The 20,727-nt window shown below is 35.3% G+C and overlaps 1 protein-coding gene across 3 annotated transcripts in view; it reads right to left on the bottom strand.

Annotated features, from left to right (window-relative positions):
- Positions 1–6,879: 6,879 nt before the first annotated feature.
- The window catches only part of col12a1a (collagen, type XII, alpha 1a), a 49,217-nt gene continuing 35,369 nt past the window's right edge, over positions 6,880–20,727 (bottom strand). For 2 of the 3 annotated variants that reach the window (XM_083543489.1, XM_083543487.1), the window contains 21 exons: positions 19,935–20,078; positions 19,644–19,808; positions 19,515–19,553; positions 19,263–19,401; positions 18,437–18,579; positions 18,036–18,145; positions 14,596–14,748; positions 14,104–14,181; positions 13,585–13,671; positions 13,108–13,161; positions 12,699–12,794; positions 12,417–12,470; positions 12,234–12,287; positions 11,935–11,988; positions 11,641–11,712; positions 11,476–11,511; positions 11,324–11,390; positions 11,001–11,183; positions 10,389–10,466; positions 8,851–9,021; positions 6,880–7,724 (listed from right to left, as the gene is read on the bottom strand). In XM_083543489.1, coding sequence (XP_083399615.1) covers positions 7,573–7,724; positions 8,851–9,021; positions 10,389–10,466; positions 11,001–11,183; positions 11,324–11,390; positions 11,476–11,511; positions 11,641–11,712; positions 11,935–11,988; positions 12,234–12,287; positions 12,417–12,470; positions 12,699–12,794; positions 13,108–13,161; positions 13,585–13,671; positions 14,104–14,181; positions 14,596–14,748; positions 18,036–18,145; positions 18,437–18,579; positions 19,263–19,401; positions 19,515–19,553; positions 19,644–19,808; positions 19,935–20,078 — 2,129 coding nt within the window. In that variant the 3' untranslated portion in view covers positions 6,880–7,572. Of the gene's footprint in view, positions 8,661–8,850; positions 9,022–10,388; positions 10,467–11,000; positions 11,184–11,323; positions 11,391–11,475; positions 11,512–11,640; positions 11,713–11,934; positions 11,989–12,233; positions 12,288–12,416; positions 12,471–12,698; positions 12,795–13,107; positions 13,162–13,584; positions 13,672–14,103; positions 14,182–14,595; positions 14,749–18,035; positions 18,146–18,436; positions 18,580–19,262; positions 19,402–19,514; positions 19,554–19,643; positions 19,809–19,934; positions 20,079–20,727 lie in introns of all 3 variants that reach the window. The other variant, XM_083543488.1, reaches the window with a different exon arrangement.

Here is a 20,727-nt window from a genome sequence, read left to right on the forward strand (position 1 = left end):
TCAACCTGTTTAAATTAAAAGCAGTAATTTAATCAACAAAGATTTAACAGTGTTTAGATAATACTACAATGCAACACATAAACTTAATGTGCTATAAGGACATATGTAAATACTATCAAAACAAAATTTCAGATGTGTTCCTTTGTATGCAAAGCCATTAAGTGTACAGATGTCTTTATTCTTCTTTTCATCTTTTAGGCTTTTCATCTTTTAGGGCTCTTAATACAAGCTGCTACAAACGACATATTCACTGCTATTCACCGTATTCACTGTGGCTGAATGATCATTTAAAAGCTTGTCACATGAAAGTTGGTCAGAAATAGGATGTTTGTGACCCATTTTACAATTAAGGGGCATTAGAAAAAAAAATACAGCTTCTATAACCAGTCACTAAGCAATGTGTTTTACAAATAAAGGTTCCAGTTAGCTTGACTCAGGGGACCTTAAAGGGCATAAATTCTGCTGCAGCCAAAGTCGTAACATTCTCATCCTAGAGGAGCATACTCTACAGAGAACTCCCTCATGCCTTATAAAGTCTACATTTATCAGAGAATCTAACATTATCTAATTCTCTATGCATGGTAAAAAGGAGTTTAATTTCCTACTGTTGGTAATTGAGTAGGAACAAAGAAACTCTGTTAAGAAAATGGCTGGGACTAAATGCAAGTAATTGTAAATTTCTAACTTGTTATTTAGTTGAAGGAATTAAATGATGTAAAAACAGTTACAATATCTGTTTATTTAGAAAAACTGGCTGAGTTTTAGAAAACAGACAATACAGTGGAACCGCAATACTCATGATCTTGACACTCGTGACCTCGATAGTTCGCGACTTTTCTTTTGGAACCGGACAAAAATAAAACATCTATGACAAGTAATTAACAAATTTTTGTAGCGTTTACAATACAGTACATGTACAATTCCGCTTTGAGAAGGAACCACCAAAAGCAGAGAGACAACACCTCACGATTTTTTGTTCGAGGTTGCACTGCAAATTTCTTTAATAAATCACTTAATTCTTTAAGAAAGCTAAACTTCATTACTCCAAAATGACTTGCTTTTATATAATTTCTAGACTTGCCTTGGTTGTCTGTTTGCAAAGAGCAGGTTATGTAAGGAGCAAGTTTTAAACCTTATTGTTAAAACATTAAGTCTGTCCAAAGTTAGTCAGAGTTGCCTGGACTTTTTCAACTGTTTATACTGTGTTGATGAAACTGCGTCCATTGTAGCATTTGATTCTTCTTCTTGGCTAAGAGGAGTGTTATCCTTATGTGGTCTTCTACTGTTGTAGCTTATTTACCTCAAGTTTTGCTGTGTTGCCATGATATTTCCACCCGCAAAACTACCATTCACTTGATGTTTTTCACACCCTTCTGTGTAAACGCTACAGACTGTTGTGTGAAAATAGAGGAGAAGATCAGCAGTTACTAAAATATTCAAACCAGCCAATCTGCTACCAAGCACCATGTGATGGTTCAAGTGACCAAGATCAAAATTTTACTCCTTTTGATGTGAACATTTCATTTAAACTTAATGTTTCTGCACTGTGTTGCTGCCACTCACTTGGCTAATTGGATGATTGCATGAATGAGAACGTGTACAGGTGTTTCTAACAAAGTGTTTAGGAAGTGTATATTTTACATACATAAGATCTTTTGCTTATCTTCATCCCCATGGCCAATATTTTCCATAAAACAGCCAATTGTTAACACCTTTTTCTGCCTTTCAAATAAAATAAGTCTACTGGTGTATGACAGTAAATGTGCTGTTTGAGCTCCCATTCTATCCTTGGAAGCTGGCTTTGTCTTAATCACATGTAGACAGTTAGAATTGAATCTTTATACATAGGGTTATTTCAAGTTTAAGTTTTTAACAACACAGGTGTTGTTTTACATGTTATATAGGTGTAAACACTAGGGTTGGAGTCATTAGACTCATTGGTCATTAGCTCTTTTTCTATTCTAATTCTATTTCCATCGTAGTGTCATTCAACACAGTACTGATGATAAAAATAAATAAATAAATAAAAAACAACATAAGCTGGCATGCCAGCTCTCACGGACTTCTTCTTTTCCATGATTCACACATGATGCCATGATTTAGACCAAAAGAATTTTCCACATGGGCTGTTTTTTTTTCAGAATCTTTCTATTTGAGCTCATCTGAGGTAAAACCAGCACATCTAAAAACAGTATGTGCCAATTGTTGCTTTTGAGTTAATCACACAGAGTTATTATTACTATTACTTATTAGACAAATAAATGTAATACCAAATAATTTGGCAACTTACTGCTAGTCAACCATGGTAATTATATTTTAAAGAAAAAGAATTGATTACTTCCCTGCATTTATTACAGCTTGTCGAACCTCTAAATTAAGGTAAATTTGATGCTGTAATGTCTCAGAAAATGCTAAAAAAGTTACAGGAAAAGAGCTCCAAATGATTCAGAGTAGCCAGTTTGGAACAGCGTTAGTTTGTGAAGTCTGAACGTTACGGGGTGGTAAAATGTTGGACAATAGCTTATATTAAACAGTTGTCAATGATTGAGAGCATATGTATTTGAGTATGCTTCGTCAAAAGGCACAGACCTTTTTTCATTATTATATTTCTTTCTTTAGCAAATGTATTGTGAAACCCTGAAGCTATGATGGAAAACAAATGTTTAGATGGATGGTTGTGTTTTACACCCAGCAAACGGATGGTGACCATAGATTTTGGCAGGGCAGGACAATGTCACACTTATGGTCCCCTCTAAAAGTATTGCAAGATCAAGACCAATTCTTTTGTTTTTGTTTTACGCTAAAATCTTTTGAGTTCGGGGCCAAAAGATTATGAGACGATAGCGAGTCCAGCTTTCATTTCTAGGTATTTACATCCAGATGTGTTAAAGAACTTAGAACATACAAACACCATACCTTTTCTATCAACTCAACAATTTTAATAATCAAAATTTTTCAAACATGTGACTGACAGGTACTTCTTGTTGCCCAGGTGTGCCCTGTTTAATTGACTTTCTAAATAGTTAATAGCTCTAAATGTTCACTTCAGTAAACTAACAACCAGAAATCAAATAGATCAGCCGAAAAAAATAGCAACATTTGATAGAATGGCAGAGACCTGCATAACAACACCAATACTAAAAATAAAAGTTGAGACAATGTGTATGACAACATGTAGTGTTTTTTGCTTTTTGTTTTCCCATGTTTTTGTGATATAGTTTGTCTAGAAATTTTTTTGAAACCAGGCAGCCCAGGTTAATGATTTAGACTCTTTGGGAAACACACCTGCTCTATTGAACATTAAAGAGTTTTGTGACATTTTGAGACCAATTCTATGATTAAATATTATAGATGACATAGAAAGTCAGCTTTTACTTACTAATAATTACTAATGAACTAAATCTTAATGTTAAAAAAGTTTGGTTGCAAAAGTATATTGTAGGAATCCCCATGCAAGCCAAAGTCACGACACTTAAACACCATGATTGACTGATGAGCATTCCAGTATAACCTTCAAATTCATTTGTTTACAATTTATGGTATGTCCGCTGTATTTATGCTCTTAAAATCTTCTTTTAAAGGTGCAACTCAAATTCCATAAAAAGCTGGGACAACATGTAAAATGTAAATAAAAACAGAATGCAATGATTTGCAAAACTCATATATCTATATTTCATTCACAATAAACGAACAAAAAAAAAATCCAATGTTTAAACTGAGAATATATACCAATTTAAGTAAAAAATAAGATAATTTAGAATTTGATGGCTGCAGCAAATCTCAAAAAAGTTGTGACAGGTTCATGTTTACCACTGGGTTGCATCATATCTTCAATCTGTATCCATTTGGGAATTGAGGAGATCAGTTTTGGGAAAGGAATGTTGTCCCATATGTGTCTGATACAGGATTCCAGTTGCTCAACAGTTCTGGGTGTCCTTTGTTGTATATTTATTAATGATATGCTAATTGTTTTTAAAATGTTGCAAGTTGTATACTGCATGCAGGGAAGTTCACCACTCGCACTCTTTAATAATGCTATTGTAATAGATGCAGCATTCAGTTAGTATTGCCTTGCTCATGTATGCAAAGCCTTCCCTGTAAGGGCCATTTTTCTGGATAGAAGCATTTGCTGCTCTGCAAGCTGAACATTCCACAGGAACTAATGCACTCACATATAATCAGAGATAGGGCGTTTTGAACTGAGCACTGATAAGTTAGATGGTCCCTCTCCTCTTTAGTCTGAAGGACTCCGTGTCCATGGTTTCAAAGTAGAGATAAAAATTTTGATTCATCTGACCACAAAAACAGATTTCCACTTTGTGCACATATTTAATTTGCTTTGGCTTTTTTTTTTGGCAGTGTTTCTGGATCATGTTCACTCTTGCATTCTTCTTTGCATGATAGAGATTTAAATGCCATTTGTGAATGTCATGGCAAACTGTGTTTGCAGACATTAATTTCTGGAGGAGTTAATAAACCCATGCAGTGATTTCCATAAGCATCATGAATGATTTACATGCAGTACAGACAGAGGGCCCGACAATCACGGGCCTCCCATATTGATTTTTGCCCTTGTCCCTTGTCCACAGAGATTTATCCAGATCTTTTTGAAACGTTTTATGATATTATGTACTGTGAATAATAAGATATTCAACTGTTAATGTGGAGAAACATTATTCCGAAATTGAAATTGAAAATAATACTTATTTTAAATGTAAATGAGCAGAACTGGAAGGATATATCTGGTGATCTGAAAGAAAGGATCTGCTCATAATCCAGAGTATATAAACTCATCAGTCAATCACTGTAGTCAAGTGTCAGGACTTTGGCTTGCAGCGGGTTTCCTATATTTTTGCAATCAAAGATTTTAAGTTGTTAACATTAACATTTATTTTATTAGTCAATAGCGTTGAGGTGTTCCCCAAAGAATTCAAATTATTACCCTGGGCAGCCCCAGGCCGTGCTCAAATGGGCAGTATGATTCCAGCCCCACTGGGCATGTGCTGGGTTACTGTTCCCATTTTGAGCACTAGGTAGAATAATAACTGTATCAAACTCAATTAGGGCTGTCAGCATGCTGCCATGTGATTGTGCAACATTTAGAATGTCAAGTAAATCAGTGAAAACATGTTTAAGTCAATCTAAAGAGATTAAGAGTAGTTCAACACAATTTAAAATATATGAAATGCAAATGTGGCCTTAATAAAAAAGAATTAACATATATTGGAGCTGCCTCACCAGCTCATATAATCACAATTTATATATTATTTAAAATGTTTAGAGCAGGGTGGCAAAATTACACACATCTTTCACTTAAGTAAAAGTACAGATACTCATGTTTTAAAATACTCTGGTAAAAGTTGAAGTACTGACTATACTTTTTTTTACTCAAAGTTTGGGCTCTGACATGTACTTAAGAAAAGACTTTGCCAATACTTACTACTGTAAATGTTTAAAAATGTATTATTGTGGTTTTAAATTATGTAAATTATCAGGACACCAAACGAAACCTTTGCTTTGTTTCCACACGGACAGTTAATGAAGTGATACCGGAGAAAATGCACCTTTTATAACTTTCATACGGATTACATAATCATAGAATATTTGTATTCGTTGTCATTTTTTTATTTAAAAGTTGAGTTTTCAAACTTTCTATACATATGTTTATTATGTCTGTGAGGCAAATATTCACTTAGATTTAGGGTTTTTTATTTGTGTGTCTGTGAAGAGAGGAGACAGACGGCAGAAAGCGCACTATGTCTATTTGCTTCATTTTACAATAGCACAGCATTTGTTGTTATTATGAGTGTGTACAAATAAAAGTAGACCCTTTACAGATTAGAATGATGTATTTCTTTTATGTTTATGATCACAAAAGAATTTAAGTCTAAGAATTTAAGTTCATTTCGAGGAGAGGAGTTTGTCGACGCGTCAACGCGTTTGTCAACCTGTCAAATGAGTGCATCATGGCAGTTTTGGTACTGATTTGAGACTTAGCACATCAGTTAAACAAATGTTTACTTATTTATTTGTTTATTTATGATATCTGAGTAAAAAAAAGGACTTCATGAATTAAAGTGTGTTGTGCTAAAGGTTTTAATTTCGCCTCTTTTATATTTATTTATTTATATTTTTGATAAAAAATTGTTTGATAAAAAAACAGAAATGCGCGTTAATAAAACCAGTGGATTAAAAAAGCTGTGCAATGACAGAAAATCGTTTGATTGGCTGAAAATGAGAAGGAAAAATATTGACATTTCACCAAATAGATTAAAAATAAAAAGTTGTCAAAAAAATAAATAGTGAAGTTCATTCAGTACTGATACCAGAAAAATCTACTTAATTACAGTAACGAAGTATTTGTACTTTGTTACTTCCCACCTCTGTTGTGCACACCAAATAATTGCTCTGAAATTGACAGTGGCAGGGATTAATTTACAAAGTGCCGTTGATAGACATTTTTTGTTTTGTGAGATGACATTATGCTATGATTATTGAAAGCAAAATATATACAGCAATAAATATGTTTATTGCTGATAATTGTGTTTATTTATGCACAGTAATCAAATATGGCATAATTGCTAAACATTAAGATAAATTCGTTTGTTCTTATAAGGTCAATTATTTGGCCTGAAAATAAATAAACTCATTTTAAAACTAGAATAAAATTAAAATCAATTCAATCAATTCATGTAAATATCCTGTATTCCAAAACAAACGATAAAGAAACAATTAACATGAATGCAGGAGTTGGTAACCATGTTTGAAATGTCTAAAATCAAGTCTATTTTTCAAGTTCTCCAGAGATTTTCTATTCAATTTTCTCTTTTGCCACAAACCCTGCCAGTTCAGAAGAGACAAAACAAATCACTGACACACTTTAAACATTTTCAGTAGTTTTATTGAAAAATGCCTCTTCTGATTCAGAAATAAATAAGAAAATAAGGCTGTGAAATTCACAATGTGCAGTTAAAATGTAAATAAGCAATTCTATGAACATAGTCTTGCAACATATTTCAACTGCGTTTTACATTGATATAAAAAGGAAAAAAAATAAAAAAATTCCGATCTTAAAATGTACTTACTAAATATACAGCACAGTCATGCAATTCCACCTTTGGTAAAAGAAATGAGGTGTGAGTTGGTATACAACAGATAAATATTTAGAATAATGAAACAAAAGCCGGGTTTAACAAGGTTTTTGATATGAATATGGAATTACAGCCACTAGCCTTCCTGAGTTGTGAAGAAAGGCAACAAAAAAAAACATCACTGCAAAAACCATGTATGTCAAATTAAATGTTGTCTGAGTCTCTACATCTTAACTTTTACATAACAAATACTGATCTGATGATTAGTGCATTAAACAGAGTATAAAAACAAAATGCAGTTATGTTACAATCATGAAAATAAAATTGGGGGACATTGAGTGGGCACATGTTTTGTAACAGGGGGTTGTAGATCAGCCTTACATCTACATCAAATGTGAATATGCATGAAGTCTATTCCAATGCATTTAGCTTTGAATGTCCTTGAATGTAAGTGAAAATATAAAAATACATCTTAATTGGTTTATGTTTTTATCCTTTTAGTTCCCTGTGTTGATAGTGATCGCTTCCCACGCTGGTTTCGTAAACCTGGGGACTGAATCTCTGTCTCAGTATCTTCTGATGGTTCCTCAGGGATGGGCACTACGTGGGTTTCAGGCTCAGGCTGGTAGGGGCCTGGTTGGAAATATTATTTGGCCAATGGAACATATGCATTGTTGGTTTTTAGTAACTGCTATTTGGAGTTAAATGCACAAAGATAACTCAAAGTTAAGATGTGAGTACAATCATTGCTGTTGTTTACCAGGAGTCTAAAACTAACACTTGGCATAGAAAAAAAAGAAAAGCACAAAAATGTTAAATTCAAGTGGTCATGTCATGTAAAATGGACTACCACTAGTTGTGACTGAGTTACATATACTTTCCCATAAGGCACACTGAGGTATTATAAGCATAAGATAAATCACATTAAAAAAAAAAGGGAAAAAAAGTCATTTGTGAATACAGCATTCTGCAAACAAAACCAAGAAGATCATGGCTCCTAAAAGCACATGCTACATTTTTAACCTGAGCGGAGGCTGTTTTCACCAATTAAAGCAATGTAAGAGAATAATGAAAAAAAAAAGTACAAAGGTTAAGTTGGCAGTAAGTAAGAAGCATGTTAAGAGGCACAAGCTTGATAATAGGGTTTTTACCCATTATAGATGACTGTGTAACTAACATTAATTTACAAGGTTTATATACAAATACCTTAGCTGTTATTACCACTGTTGAACTCTGAGCTATACTCATCATGGTTAGTAGTTTTACATGCTTCTCACTCTTGCTGTTTGCTGCTTTGACGTTCAATATGCAACCAGGCCATAGGTATGTAGCCATCACTGTCACCTGCCTGATAGAGTAGCAGTGAGCTGGTGTTAGTGGCAGTCCAGTCCATTCTTTGGTTTGATTTGGTTTTAGAGTTGGTGTGCAAATGTTCATTAATCAAATCCTGGGTTGTTATCCTTAAAGCTTATTAGAAAATGCGCTGATCTCTCAGACACAGGTTTGTTTTTTTTCAGGATGTCAATGCTTAAGGAGGACGCGCAGCATACTATGCATACTATGCAAAACCTGAAAGGGGTTAAAGATGGTTAGTGCAAAGATACTGTTTTTTTTGTGAAATAAACAACACACATGCCATTCACTAATTATTCTGTCATATTTCAAACAGTTAGCCAACAACGATTGCTTTGCTAAAGAGAATTAATGCATCCTAATGCACTAAATGCTCAGCTCTGCTCCCTGTAGCTAAAATGCTTACCTTGGTATCCTCCTCCATTGTACGGAATTCCAACACACTGAGAGGAATCACAGTAACCCGGAGGTCCTGGTGGTCCTCTAATGCCTGGGGAACCGGGGCGCCCTACTGGGCCACGTGACCCATCCGAGCCTGCGGGTCCAGGAGGGCCGGTCTGGGATATGCCTGGTGGTCCTGAAGGAAAGCAATATGCAGAAAACCATCAGAGACCCACTGACATCATACTTAAAGTTCAATTGGAAGGGGAACAGGGAAACTGGTTTCTTGCACTGTAATTTAAATATTTTGACTGCTCAATTAAAATGAGGCAGGGGTAGGCAACCTCCAAGGAGCTCCCCATTTAGCCCCTTCTGTCTAGACAGTGCAAACCATGTTTGGAATGATTTCAGCCCCCCACTTTTTGTCTGAAGTCAGCACATGTGTGAATGGGGCCCCATGAGAGAACACTTCCTGCAACAGCTTGATTGTGACCCCTTGCAAAGGTGAGAGTTAAGCTTCTGTCCAACTTCATTTAAGGTGATTTGGTACAATAGGCTTAAGAGGATTGCCAGACATTTGCATTAGTTCTTGTCTTTCAGTGATAGGAAAGCTGTGACCTGATGGCAACAGTTGAAATTACAGTTAGATGGCTTACTATATAGACTAATCTACCAGGTAGATGCTAAATGGTAAATCAATTTCGATTTTTGAGATTCGCAGCTATGAAGCAACACTGAATCTTATCTTTTTATTCTAAATGAACGTGCATGATTTAGTACAAGCACCTTCATATCATACCACAGCATTTTTTTTTTTCATTATGATATTACTATAGATTCATTAAAATGTTTAGACATGTTATCAATTTGAAATCAATAGGGAGTCCACAAATGAGATAATACTAAAAACAGTCTCTTGTTTTTATTTTGTGCTTTTTATGTATGTCCAGATAACCTAATACTGATTAATAATAGCCACAACTTGAGCATTGTGAGAACATCTGTGTGGCCCAAGCAAGTCTGAAAAACATTTCAGAAAGAAAATGCTTTTTGGGGAATATTTTGATTACCTAATGGAATAAACTACGATGCACAGCTGGACAAATTGAAGTTCATTAGATGTAACTAGGTAAATCTCAGTCTTTTACAGTCTGCCCCATGCAAGAGCTAGAGTGTGTTGAAACAAACAGACCATTTTATCTCCCTAAGGGAGAATCATGATAGAGGCAAAATGTACACAGCAGCCACTGACACTGAGAAATGATTCTTTTTTTTAGATCAGTGAGCAACTAGAAGTAACTTTCAAACTGAGAACAAGCATGTGACCTTGCCTGGGTCTCAAAATTTCCTTTTCAGATATACGAGAGCTAGTAGTGTGAATTCATGAGAAATTTAAATACGAATGCCCAAACAGTAAAACTAATCTATATACATTTAAAATAAATACTAAAATAAATGCCCAAATGTCAAAATGTGATTTTACATAATATATGGATGGATATAGGATGAAAGATCTCATATTCTGGCATTGAAAATGTTGCACTTTGTTTGCCTAATACTCACCAGCTGGTCCAGGTAATCCCCTCTGTCCCTGAGTGCCTGTACCTGGAGTGCCTCTCTCACCCTTCTCTCCTGGCAATCCTGTAGTGTTGAAGGCCAGAAAAGTAATTTAACCATTTAGAAATGACATCTATTAAATCATGAAGTCAGCTCTCAACTATTTCACAGTAACATTTTCATGTATATTTACCCCATATGATGGAGATTTGCACAAAAAGCAAAATAAAATTACAAGCATATGAAAGACATATTTAGATTACATTAAAAAAAAAACAAAGTGAAAGAATTTCATGAATAATTATCAATTAAAATTAATTCTGTACATCTATTATCTCAATTAAAGCATTGCAAATAAAAATAAAATTGTATATTGTGATATTTTATTGAGAAATAAATCTATAAACACCTAAATTCCTTTACAACAAAGAAAATTACACTTACATAACCACATGAATTACAGACATTTATGTGGTCATTTAGCCTCAAAAGTGCAGTAAATCACAAACAGCTTTTATCACTGCATATATATTAAATACATGCATAAGCATGTAATTATAGAAAATCAGCGTCCATCAATGAGCATTGTAATGTTGTATTTTGCATAATCGTAAATACCTCTTTCTCCCTGAGACCCGGGTAAGCCTGGGCTTCCAGGGAAACCATTGCGTCCAGTTTGACCTGGTTCTCCACGAGGTCCCTGGTTCCCAGGAGGGCCTGGAGGTCCAGTAGGACCAGGACTGTTGCTGCGATATCCACTGGGGATCTGGTTGAACATCATGTCAATTCGGCTCATTTGTCCTAAGGGAAAAGTATGCATTTGTAAGCAAGGTGAAAAGTTCCTACACAATGTTAAATGTTAACATTTAACATTGTTAAATGTTAAACATTGTTAACATGTTAAAACTGTTAAAATTAGTGTTTACAAAGTCATGACTTACTGTTAACTAGCTGCTCACAGACTTGTCTTGCGATGGATCTCATCATGTTTTGGGAAGTAGCATCTCCCTACAGAAGCCAAGCAAAATAAATAAAAATACCCTCGTAGTTCTCAAGCAATTTGCTTTGTATTGATATAAATGCCAATACATACCCTCTCGCCCTTTTCTCCTTTAATGCCAGCAGGTCCCTGTAATAAATACAATTTGCAACAGTGAGTGAGATGCACAATAATATTGCTACAGACTAGTGTTGCTCTTCTGATTGAATCAAAGGCATAAGGAACTCATCTCAATGTATACAGTTCATCTATACTTACAGCAAGTCCTGGCTCTCCAGCGTTTCCTGGTTTTCCAGTAGGTCCTTGCATTCCAGGGTTTCCTGGGTTTCCCTAAAATGATTAGAAAATTTGTATTTATATTTATGCTTATACATTAACACTGCTCTCTCAGAAAACAGAGATACAATATACAATGTACAATTGTATACATACATACATACTTCTGCTTTGAATGCACTTGCAATTGCATTAGATTAAAATAATTTGATTAAAAGGGAGAACTCTGTAAACAAAAAAGTAATAAAAAATAAATAAACTATTGATATTACACACCATTTGTCCTGGTGGGCCTCTAGGTCCAGCAGAGCCTTCAGGTCCTGGTTGTCCCTGTGCATAAACCATGAACCATCATAAACTGTGCAACATGAGCATGGAAACACCTCAGGGAAGAGATAATCCAATCAGAAAGAATGTTTAAACATGTCACAGAGAAAAGGCAAGATAGTAGTCCAAGTTTAGTGAGAGCAGACATAGCATAACATATGCTGGAAATGTAATCTAAAACAAAGCACTCAGAAAAAAATCTGTGTATTAAACAGCAAATGGGCCTTCAATTTTAAAGACTCTCTTACCCTTGTGCCAGGTGGCCCAACAGGACCGAGAGGACCTGGAGCACCAGAAGAGCCCTAGAATAGGAAGAAGAAAAGTCACTGTAAAAATTGCCCCAATGTCAACCCATAATTCATGTTTTCTTCATATAAAGTGTATTAAAGAAACAAAAATCAAATAGGCAAAACAGAAAAAAAAACACTTACTCTCTGGCCAGGTTGACCAGGGTCACCAGAATCTCCTTTTGGTCCAGGTCTTCCCTGATAAAAAACAAAAAAGAAGCGTATTTTAATTCTTTAACTTTTCCTCAGTTGTAAAGCTCTCGGTTCTAACAGAAGCACGTGTGCTGTCTTTGTTCAAATAAATGGTTATTTTTAGTCATGCATCAGGTCCACACTCAATAAAACTGAGATAAATGAAGATGCTATTAAATGGAGCAGAAATGTATTGAAACAAAAAAGTCAGTCAGAATTATGTGCATAACTTACTGGTTCTCCAGGAAGAGATATTCCACTAGGACCTTGTGGACCTGGTGGTCCCATTTGTCCTGGGGGGCCCTGCTCGCCACGTGGGCCCATTGGACCCTGGATGGAGAAAAAAAATGTATTGACTCACCATATTAATCAGATGTTTTTTTTGTTCCCCACAGGGTGAGATAAAGTCTGCACAGGTGGTAATGTTTAAAAAACATACATAGCCTACACAAAGTAGAGATGATTAAGTTTGTTATGGGATTAACTTAGTTGGAAGTGATTGTATTCATTTGGTTCAGAACCAGGAAAAATTTTAATATTTTTATATTTTAATATTGTTTTTCCTGTGGGATCAATAAAGTATAAAAAATAAAGAAAGAAAGAAAAAAGAAAAAAAAAAAAAGGAAAAAGAAAATTTAGTTACCGGTGAACCGGAGTCTCCTCTATCACCACGTGGGCCTTTTGTACCAGGACTACCCTGAGAAAATAGAAAACAGCCAGGGTTATAACTTGAAGAGCAGAGCACTTGAGCACCAAACCATATTGTCAAGAGACATTTTTAAGATTAAGATGCTGCCTAGTTTGCATTCTGAAACTCATTGCTACAAGTTTGCTGGTGCTTTCTTTTTTTGCAGGCTTGGCTCCCAGCACCTTTTTTTGATACTGTATGCATGCTCATGGATATCACCAATACCTTGACTTGAGGTCAAGCACAATAAGACATGAAGCAGGGCCCCTTGTTTATACCACAAAACTTAATGTATAAAACAGAGATGCAATTACAGTATGGGCATTCCTGAAATGCTACACCTTTCTGCCTTCATATTTAGAGGTGAATTTTGCAGAAGTAGCACAATGACTTTCAGGCCTGGGGAATAAAACATGAAAATAATGGGTTTACCGAAGGGCCAGGAGGTCCCTGAGGCCCTATGCTATCCTGAGCACATGTGCAGGAGTGGGGAAGTGCAGGACATTTTGCTTCATTTCTCTGCAAAAACAGAAGGAATGATAAATAGAGATAGTGCAGTTTCAAACATTTTCTAAGCATAAAAAAATAATGACAATAATGACTTGATGTTGAAACATCAGTGAGTTTACAAACTAAACTCCTGTTAGCACATTTAGCACAATATAATGTATGTCATTGAATCCATTGGTCAGGGCATCAGGGATAAAAAACAGCTGCAGTCATTTTCACCATTTGCATTAAATAATAATAATAATAAAAACATAGTTTAATTTAAAGATTTTGCTGTCTGTTGTTGCAGGTTTACTGATTGGACCTGAAATATGAGAAGTTGCTCAACAAAAACAATAAAGAAAACATCCAGCAACAGGAAAACTGCAAAAAAAAAAGATATTTAATACAGAAAAATAAGCAATTCTTTTCATGGACATTCAAGATGAAGTATCCCCTTACTGTTGCTGGCAGGTCACAGCATTTGTCTCGACTTGTCCATCCCAAGCTGCAGACAATATCAAACATCTGGAGCTGGAACTACAAGAGAGAAAAAAGAGAACAGGAACGGATGTTACAGATGGCTTCCATTGAGCTCCAGGTTTTAGGAATGAAAAAACATACCCACATGCACATCACCCACAGTGTGTTGGAAAAGAACACAAATGAGCATGGAGCAGCACAGCCATCAGCATACACTGCTCCATTTGTAAATTTCACACACAAAAAAAAAAAAATATAGCAGAATAGCACTGTAGTACTAACAGGCCTGAGAGTCTGTGTGGTGTTTCTTATTATTTTCATTCAACATGCATATTATTACATAATATAATAATAAATTTTTTTTCCATTCCATTGTACTTTTATTTAATGCTCTTATTTCCTCTTTTACAGCAAAACTATTAGAGTGCTTCTCCACTAAGCTACAGCAAGTACTGCATATCTCATACTTACTGTTGCTGACTGCCTCCTCATTCCACCAGCCATTTTACCAAGAACTTCATAGCCATCTTTAGAGATGTTGCCAGCCTCTTTGATTGGTTTCTCTTCAACTTCTTGGCAATCAATGTTCAGCTTGACGTTTTTTGGGGTAACAGTGATGTGAAGCTGCAAATGACAATACAATTTAGCCAATTGCTGTTTTTGTCAATGTTGAATTTTTAAAGACACAAAACATATTGGGGGGGGGGGGGGGCAGTTGTAATTTAACTTAATTTAATTTAATGACACTCTTACAGATTTCAGCCAAACTATAAAAGCATTACCCATGACCTTGTAAAGGACTTCTTGAACTCAGATCTCTGTTTTACTGTCTTATTAGAAATTCCTGACAGTGCAGCAATATTACTGTAGACAACTGTATTTCCAATAGTGTTCCCACTGTATTTCCTGAACATATAATTATGTTAATAATATGTCATTCTATGATAAAAAGAAATGTGAGGGAAATTCTGTCCTCAGCATTAGTTATACATTTAAAAGTGTAGCTGCTTCTATTTTCCTATTGCAAGAAACATTTTTTAAAGTTCCAATGGACTGTAAGTTTCCAGAAGCATTTTCCATACTATTCCTGAGGTGTTTTAAAAAAATTTTTTTTCTTGAAACATTTACTGTCATGCACAGTAGAACCACATCTTGATATTATGCCTTTATTTCAAACTGTGGTTGGCCATCAAACATACCCTTGTTCCCCAAATTTAGTTTACCATTACATTTCTCAGTTAATAAGCCTGGCAAGCCTAAACCCAGATTAAATTCTTACTTTGCATCAAACAAAACCAAGCCACAAAGTTAAGTCATAGATCTTGGTAACACATGTTACATTACAGCCATCATCTTTGGCAAGCAAACCTATTATTTAAATGCCCACTAAGGGGAACAATCTAAAGCTGGGTTTGGATGCAGGCATCATTATGCAATAATGAATATAAGTATTGTTACTATAAATATGTTTACATTAATTTGTTTTTAATGATTTAATGCATTAAAAGCCTTTGATCTTTCAGTTAAAGCTTTTTGAATTGAACAAATTACTGTTTAATGTGAACACAGACCCTAACCTTCCCCCACCCCTCCCCTGCTACTGTGGGCGTCTGCTTCAACACAGCATGTGGTTTCATTTTGACTTTCTGCTGTTCTCTTTCATTCTGACTCCCCTGTCAGTGCTCCATAAGCCCTATCTGCCTCCATTTCATGATTGCTGGTCTGGCTGCGTGCTTTCTCCCTCCATCTTCTCACTTTCATTTAAAGAAAAAAAGCACACGCTCTGTTGACCACCTATTATCATAATCAATTCTCCCTCCACAAGGAGTTGAACCAGAAGCTTATATTTCCTTTGTTTGTGTAAGTGGTTTCATGAGTCATTAAACCCACTGGTAAGTTAATATAAGCAAAAGATTTAATAAAAGGGCACTGAATACAACTCAAGAGAAATAGTCATTGCTTTGTGGTATTGGAAATAGTTAATCAGAAGGGGGCTTTTTTTAATAGCTTACTTGGTGGCTCTCTGTCTCTCATTAATAAAAAAATAAATAAAAAGAAAGTAAATATCAGGCAAGTTTGTAAATCAATTCTATGAATGAAAAATCGGAATTGCACTGAAGATAATACTGAAGCAACTGTATGATTATGCTGGGAAAGCACATAGGATAGTAAAGCCAACCTCTGAAGCTGCTTAATTCAAGAAACATGTGAAAACCAGCAGCAACAGTGTTCAATATCTGAGCAATGATTTCTTCTAGTCTTGTGGAACTTGTCCACCCAGGATTGGTTTGGCTTGAGCCAAACACAACACCACAGTAAACACAGTAAAACCTGCTGGCTTAAGAACAAGAGAGACCCTAAAAACTTCCCTAAAGATTCCAGCGGAGATGAAAATCATGATAATAAGATCATTCTTGCAAATATTATCACAAGGGAATTTTACCATATACTCACCTCAGTTACATTGCTAGGTACTATGTTACTTCACCATAAAATAGACTGACATATCCTGTGCATAACTAATACTTCACACTATATACAATGTAACAGCCTTGGCAGAGACATGGTGCATTAATGATAACATAGCACCAGCTTCAACAGGACATTTCCCTGTTACCAAAGACTATTTGTTGCATTTCGCGGATTTTACAGCTGTACTGGGCTGTAATATAATGGTCCTTTCCAAAACCCAAGAAGGTCACTAAAACCACAGTAATAGCAGTAGATGACATCATGTTACCCCACAACCATGCCTCAATCTAGACTGGAATCAGGCATTACAAGTTCAGAGATTGTAGAAGAAATGCATTTCAGCAAACAGGGGTTTTCACATAGATAATCATGTCAACTAATATACAGTCACTGAGCACTTTATTAAGAACACATGTTCAACCATTAATTCATGCAATTATCTAAATAGCCAATTGTGTAGCAGCAAAACAACGCATAAAATCGTGCAGAAATGGGCCAACAGCTTTGGGTAATGTTCACATCAACCATTAGAATGGGGAAAAATGTGATCTCAGTGACATTGACCATGGTATGACGGCTGATGCTGGAAGGTCTACTTTAAGTATTATTATAAACAGTAATCTTCAGGGATGTTCATGCACAACAGTCTCTAGAGTTTATTTAGAATGGTGCAATATAAAAAAAAAAAAATCCAGTGAGTAGAAATGCCTTTAAAATGAGACAGATCAACAAAGACCAGCTGAGTTGACAGAATGGCAACCCATATAGCCACTCTGTACAACTGTGGTGGACAGAAAAGCATTTCAGTATGCACAAGTCAAATTCTGAGGTGATTGGGGTATGGCAGATGACCACTTTCACTTCTTTCAGCAGAGAACAGAAAAGGCTGTGTATGTAACACCGAATGACACATTTTAGAACTGATTTTTTTTTGGTCTATTACATTGATTTTGGTGCTAATATTTTTGTAATACAAATTTAAATGCTAAACTATTCATTCTAACATGTGAATAGAAATGTTAAAAACAAATAATAATAATAATTAACCATTTCATCAACTTCAAATAAGTTACAATTAAGCTGTTTAAATACTAGCATGATATTCTAAAATTAAAGTAAAATTCTTTCTTCATGTATCCAAGCTTGTTAGGAAGCTTGGGTCAGCTATTACTCAGTGCCTCTGAAGCAGACAGGGTTTAGGGCCTTGATCAAGGGCCAAACAGTGGCAGCTTGGAGGTGCTGGTGTGGCAACCCCCAACCTTCCGATCAGTAACAGTAACAAAATGTAGTACTACTTAATATATAAAATAAATAAATAAACAAACAAAACTTAAAAATATATATATTTTAAGAGCATGCATGTTTAATTAAATAATGTTTGCATAAAGATGTTTTAATGTAAAACACTGTTAAACAATCTGATATTAAATAGCTCCTACCTTGTGGAAGCTTCCATGAAAGATCCTTTTAACTTTTTCATTATCAAAATTAACTTTCTGGATCTCGCCTCTAGTATCCTTGTTGTAGAATGTAAGGACTTTGCTGGAAGCTGAAAACAAAAATGAGTACGCTTTGACAGAAAGCCCTGCTCTAGATGTCTAGATAGACATAATGTAAAAGATAATATAAAGACAAGACAATTTGAAAGCATGTTAGCTCATAACAGAAAGGTGCATACATCACGTTTGAAAAGGCATTTTTTTACTATGAGAAATCAATCAAAACATTAACTATACACCTAAAACTGAAGATGCAAGAAAGCTGTTCCTGTTTGCATGTAATATGGCTTTGCCAGCAATCAAAAACCTGTGGTAGAGATAATAAATTTAGTAACACTTACGGTTAAGAGTAAGACCAACTTCAGGGTTGTTACTGCTATCTGAAATTTGCCACAAGTCAAATGCATCCTTAGAGGTATCTGGGAGCAGCCGGAATAGAAGTATGAGGGTATATGATGGGGGCAGACCATCTGGATGGATTTCCCTTTATAGGAAAAAAGAACATGACTTTTATATCAATGACTAAACCACAATAAAACCTAAAGCAATAATGAAAAAAACACTGAGATGATGCTACAATACAAAATTGTAAGTATACGATGAAGTGCACAATTTCAGTGTGTAAGGACTCTCTAGGTACTGAATGTACAACAATTCTGATGAAAAATATAAAATGAAAAATATATTCCATAGTATCTTCCAACTAGGAAAAGGGGGAAAGGCTTTTACTCTAAAGCAACAAAAAAACATGTTTAAAGTATTTTTCCCAATAATCCTCTAAAATCACACAGTTGCCTGCACACAAATAACAGCTAATATGTACAAACTAATGAAACCAGCTTTTGCCAGGAACCTGGAACAGTTTTGCAAATATTTATATTAGATCAACTTTATTTCATTACCTCTTGGTTTCTAGATTGCTCCTAGTAAAATATATTTAGTATTGCTGATTTTGTGAAGATTTTAAATACTTGCAGTATTTCTTTTCTCCATCATATTTTCAGAGGCTATAAAAACTGCTTGTCATGTTGAGAAAGTGTACTAAAGAAACCATAAATGGCAAAAAACTTTGTAAAAAAAAAAGATTGTTAAATATAACAGTGATCACTTGGGAACTATTACAGTGTGCAAGAGAAACTAAATGCACGCATTACACAGCGCTCATACTTTGTTGGTTGGGAGATGAATGCATCCTTATGAATTCGGTAGGACATGAAACTGTTGAAAGTGCCCGGTTCCATTGACACTCCATTCATGGCAGCAAAGGATCGGTCGGTGATGTTGAAGACCTCAAGCATCCTAAATCCTGATTAAAAAAGTTTTAAAATGAAGAATAAGCACTTAATAATTCTTCTTTTGTATTCAAAAGCAGTGCTTGATGCTTCAGAATTATTAGTCTGAAAGTAATGAAAGTTGTACCTGGCGATGTGAATCCATCCAGATAAATCAAAGGACATGCTATAATGAAAGTAAATTCCCAAAACACCATTATCAATATATTCTTTGAAGAACATAAATTTAAGCAAGAAATATACAAAAAGGTCATACATGATGTTGCTGTTTCACAAATGAATGTAATGAGGTTGTCTTGTATTTTTGCAAATGCATCATAATCGTCAACCACAAAGACATGTCTCTCGCTTGGCTTGCTTCCTATATTCCTCAGTTCTGCCATGTCCACATCTGCGACACCCACAACAAACACGCTGAATCCTACAGGGAGAGCAAAGACAGTATTAGCTTCAGAATGTCTTACTCTTGAACTTTCCTTACTTCATTCTAAAAATAAATTTTCTAATGGCAGGTTGTACAGTGTCGGTAACACATCTGTGCACTTACCGGATTGTTGCAGATTGGCAGCGCTCTTCTTAACATCATCCTGAGAACGGCCATCAGTCACGACCACCAGAACCTTTGGAACGCTCCTCCTCATACCACTGTCTGAGGTAAAGACTTTTTCTCCCACATGCTTCAGAGCAGCGCCTGAAACAAACACAGCATAGTGTTCCTATAAACAGTGTAATAAGTCATAGAACTGAGAAAGACAGCAGAGGCATGTGAAAAGAGAAATTATGAGAACTGTATGGGAAACTCTTCACATTCCATTTTTAAGGAAGTAATGCACCAAATTAAACTTTTTAGATGAAACCTAAACTGAGAAAACAAAAACTGCCAGAAAATGATCAAATTCCTGCCTAGACTGACCTAAACCAAATATTCTCAGAGGACGTATCAAAGTGTTAATCCAGCCAACCTGAATTCATGAGAAATTCATACAGATCTGAACAGACAAGGGCAGTGCACTTGGTTTCCATTCAAATACACATGAATAAAACTGTCAGAAAAGAGTATAAACTCTAACCGAACTTCTTTCAACTTTTCATACAACAGTCCTGCAAATTGCTACACATTTGTGAACAAAACTATGTGATCAATGGTGACCAGGGTTAAAAAACATATAAGCAGACAAAGAATAAATTGTGTCAACATTTACCGCCACTAAATATTTACACAATGTGCAGTACCGTTAACTGCTAGAAAGTGTGTGCTACTTTGTGCCTAGGAGAGACATAAAAGGTTATTCTTGGCCAAAAAACTTATTCATGCTCAAAAACTTTACAATAAAAATTTT

This window comes from Silurus aristotelis, assembly GCF_946808225.1.
Source record: "Silurus aristotelis genome assembly, chromosome: 6".
NCBI lineage: Eukaryota > Metazoa > Chordata > Actinopteri > Siluriformes > Siluridae > Silurus > Silurus aristotelis.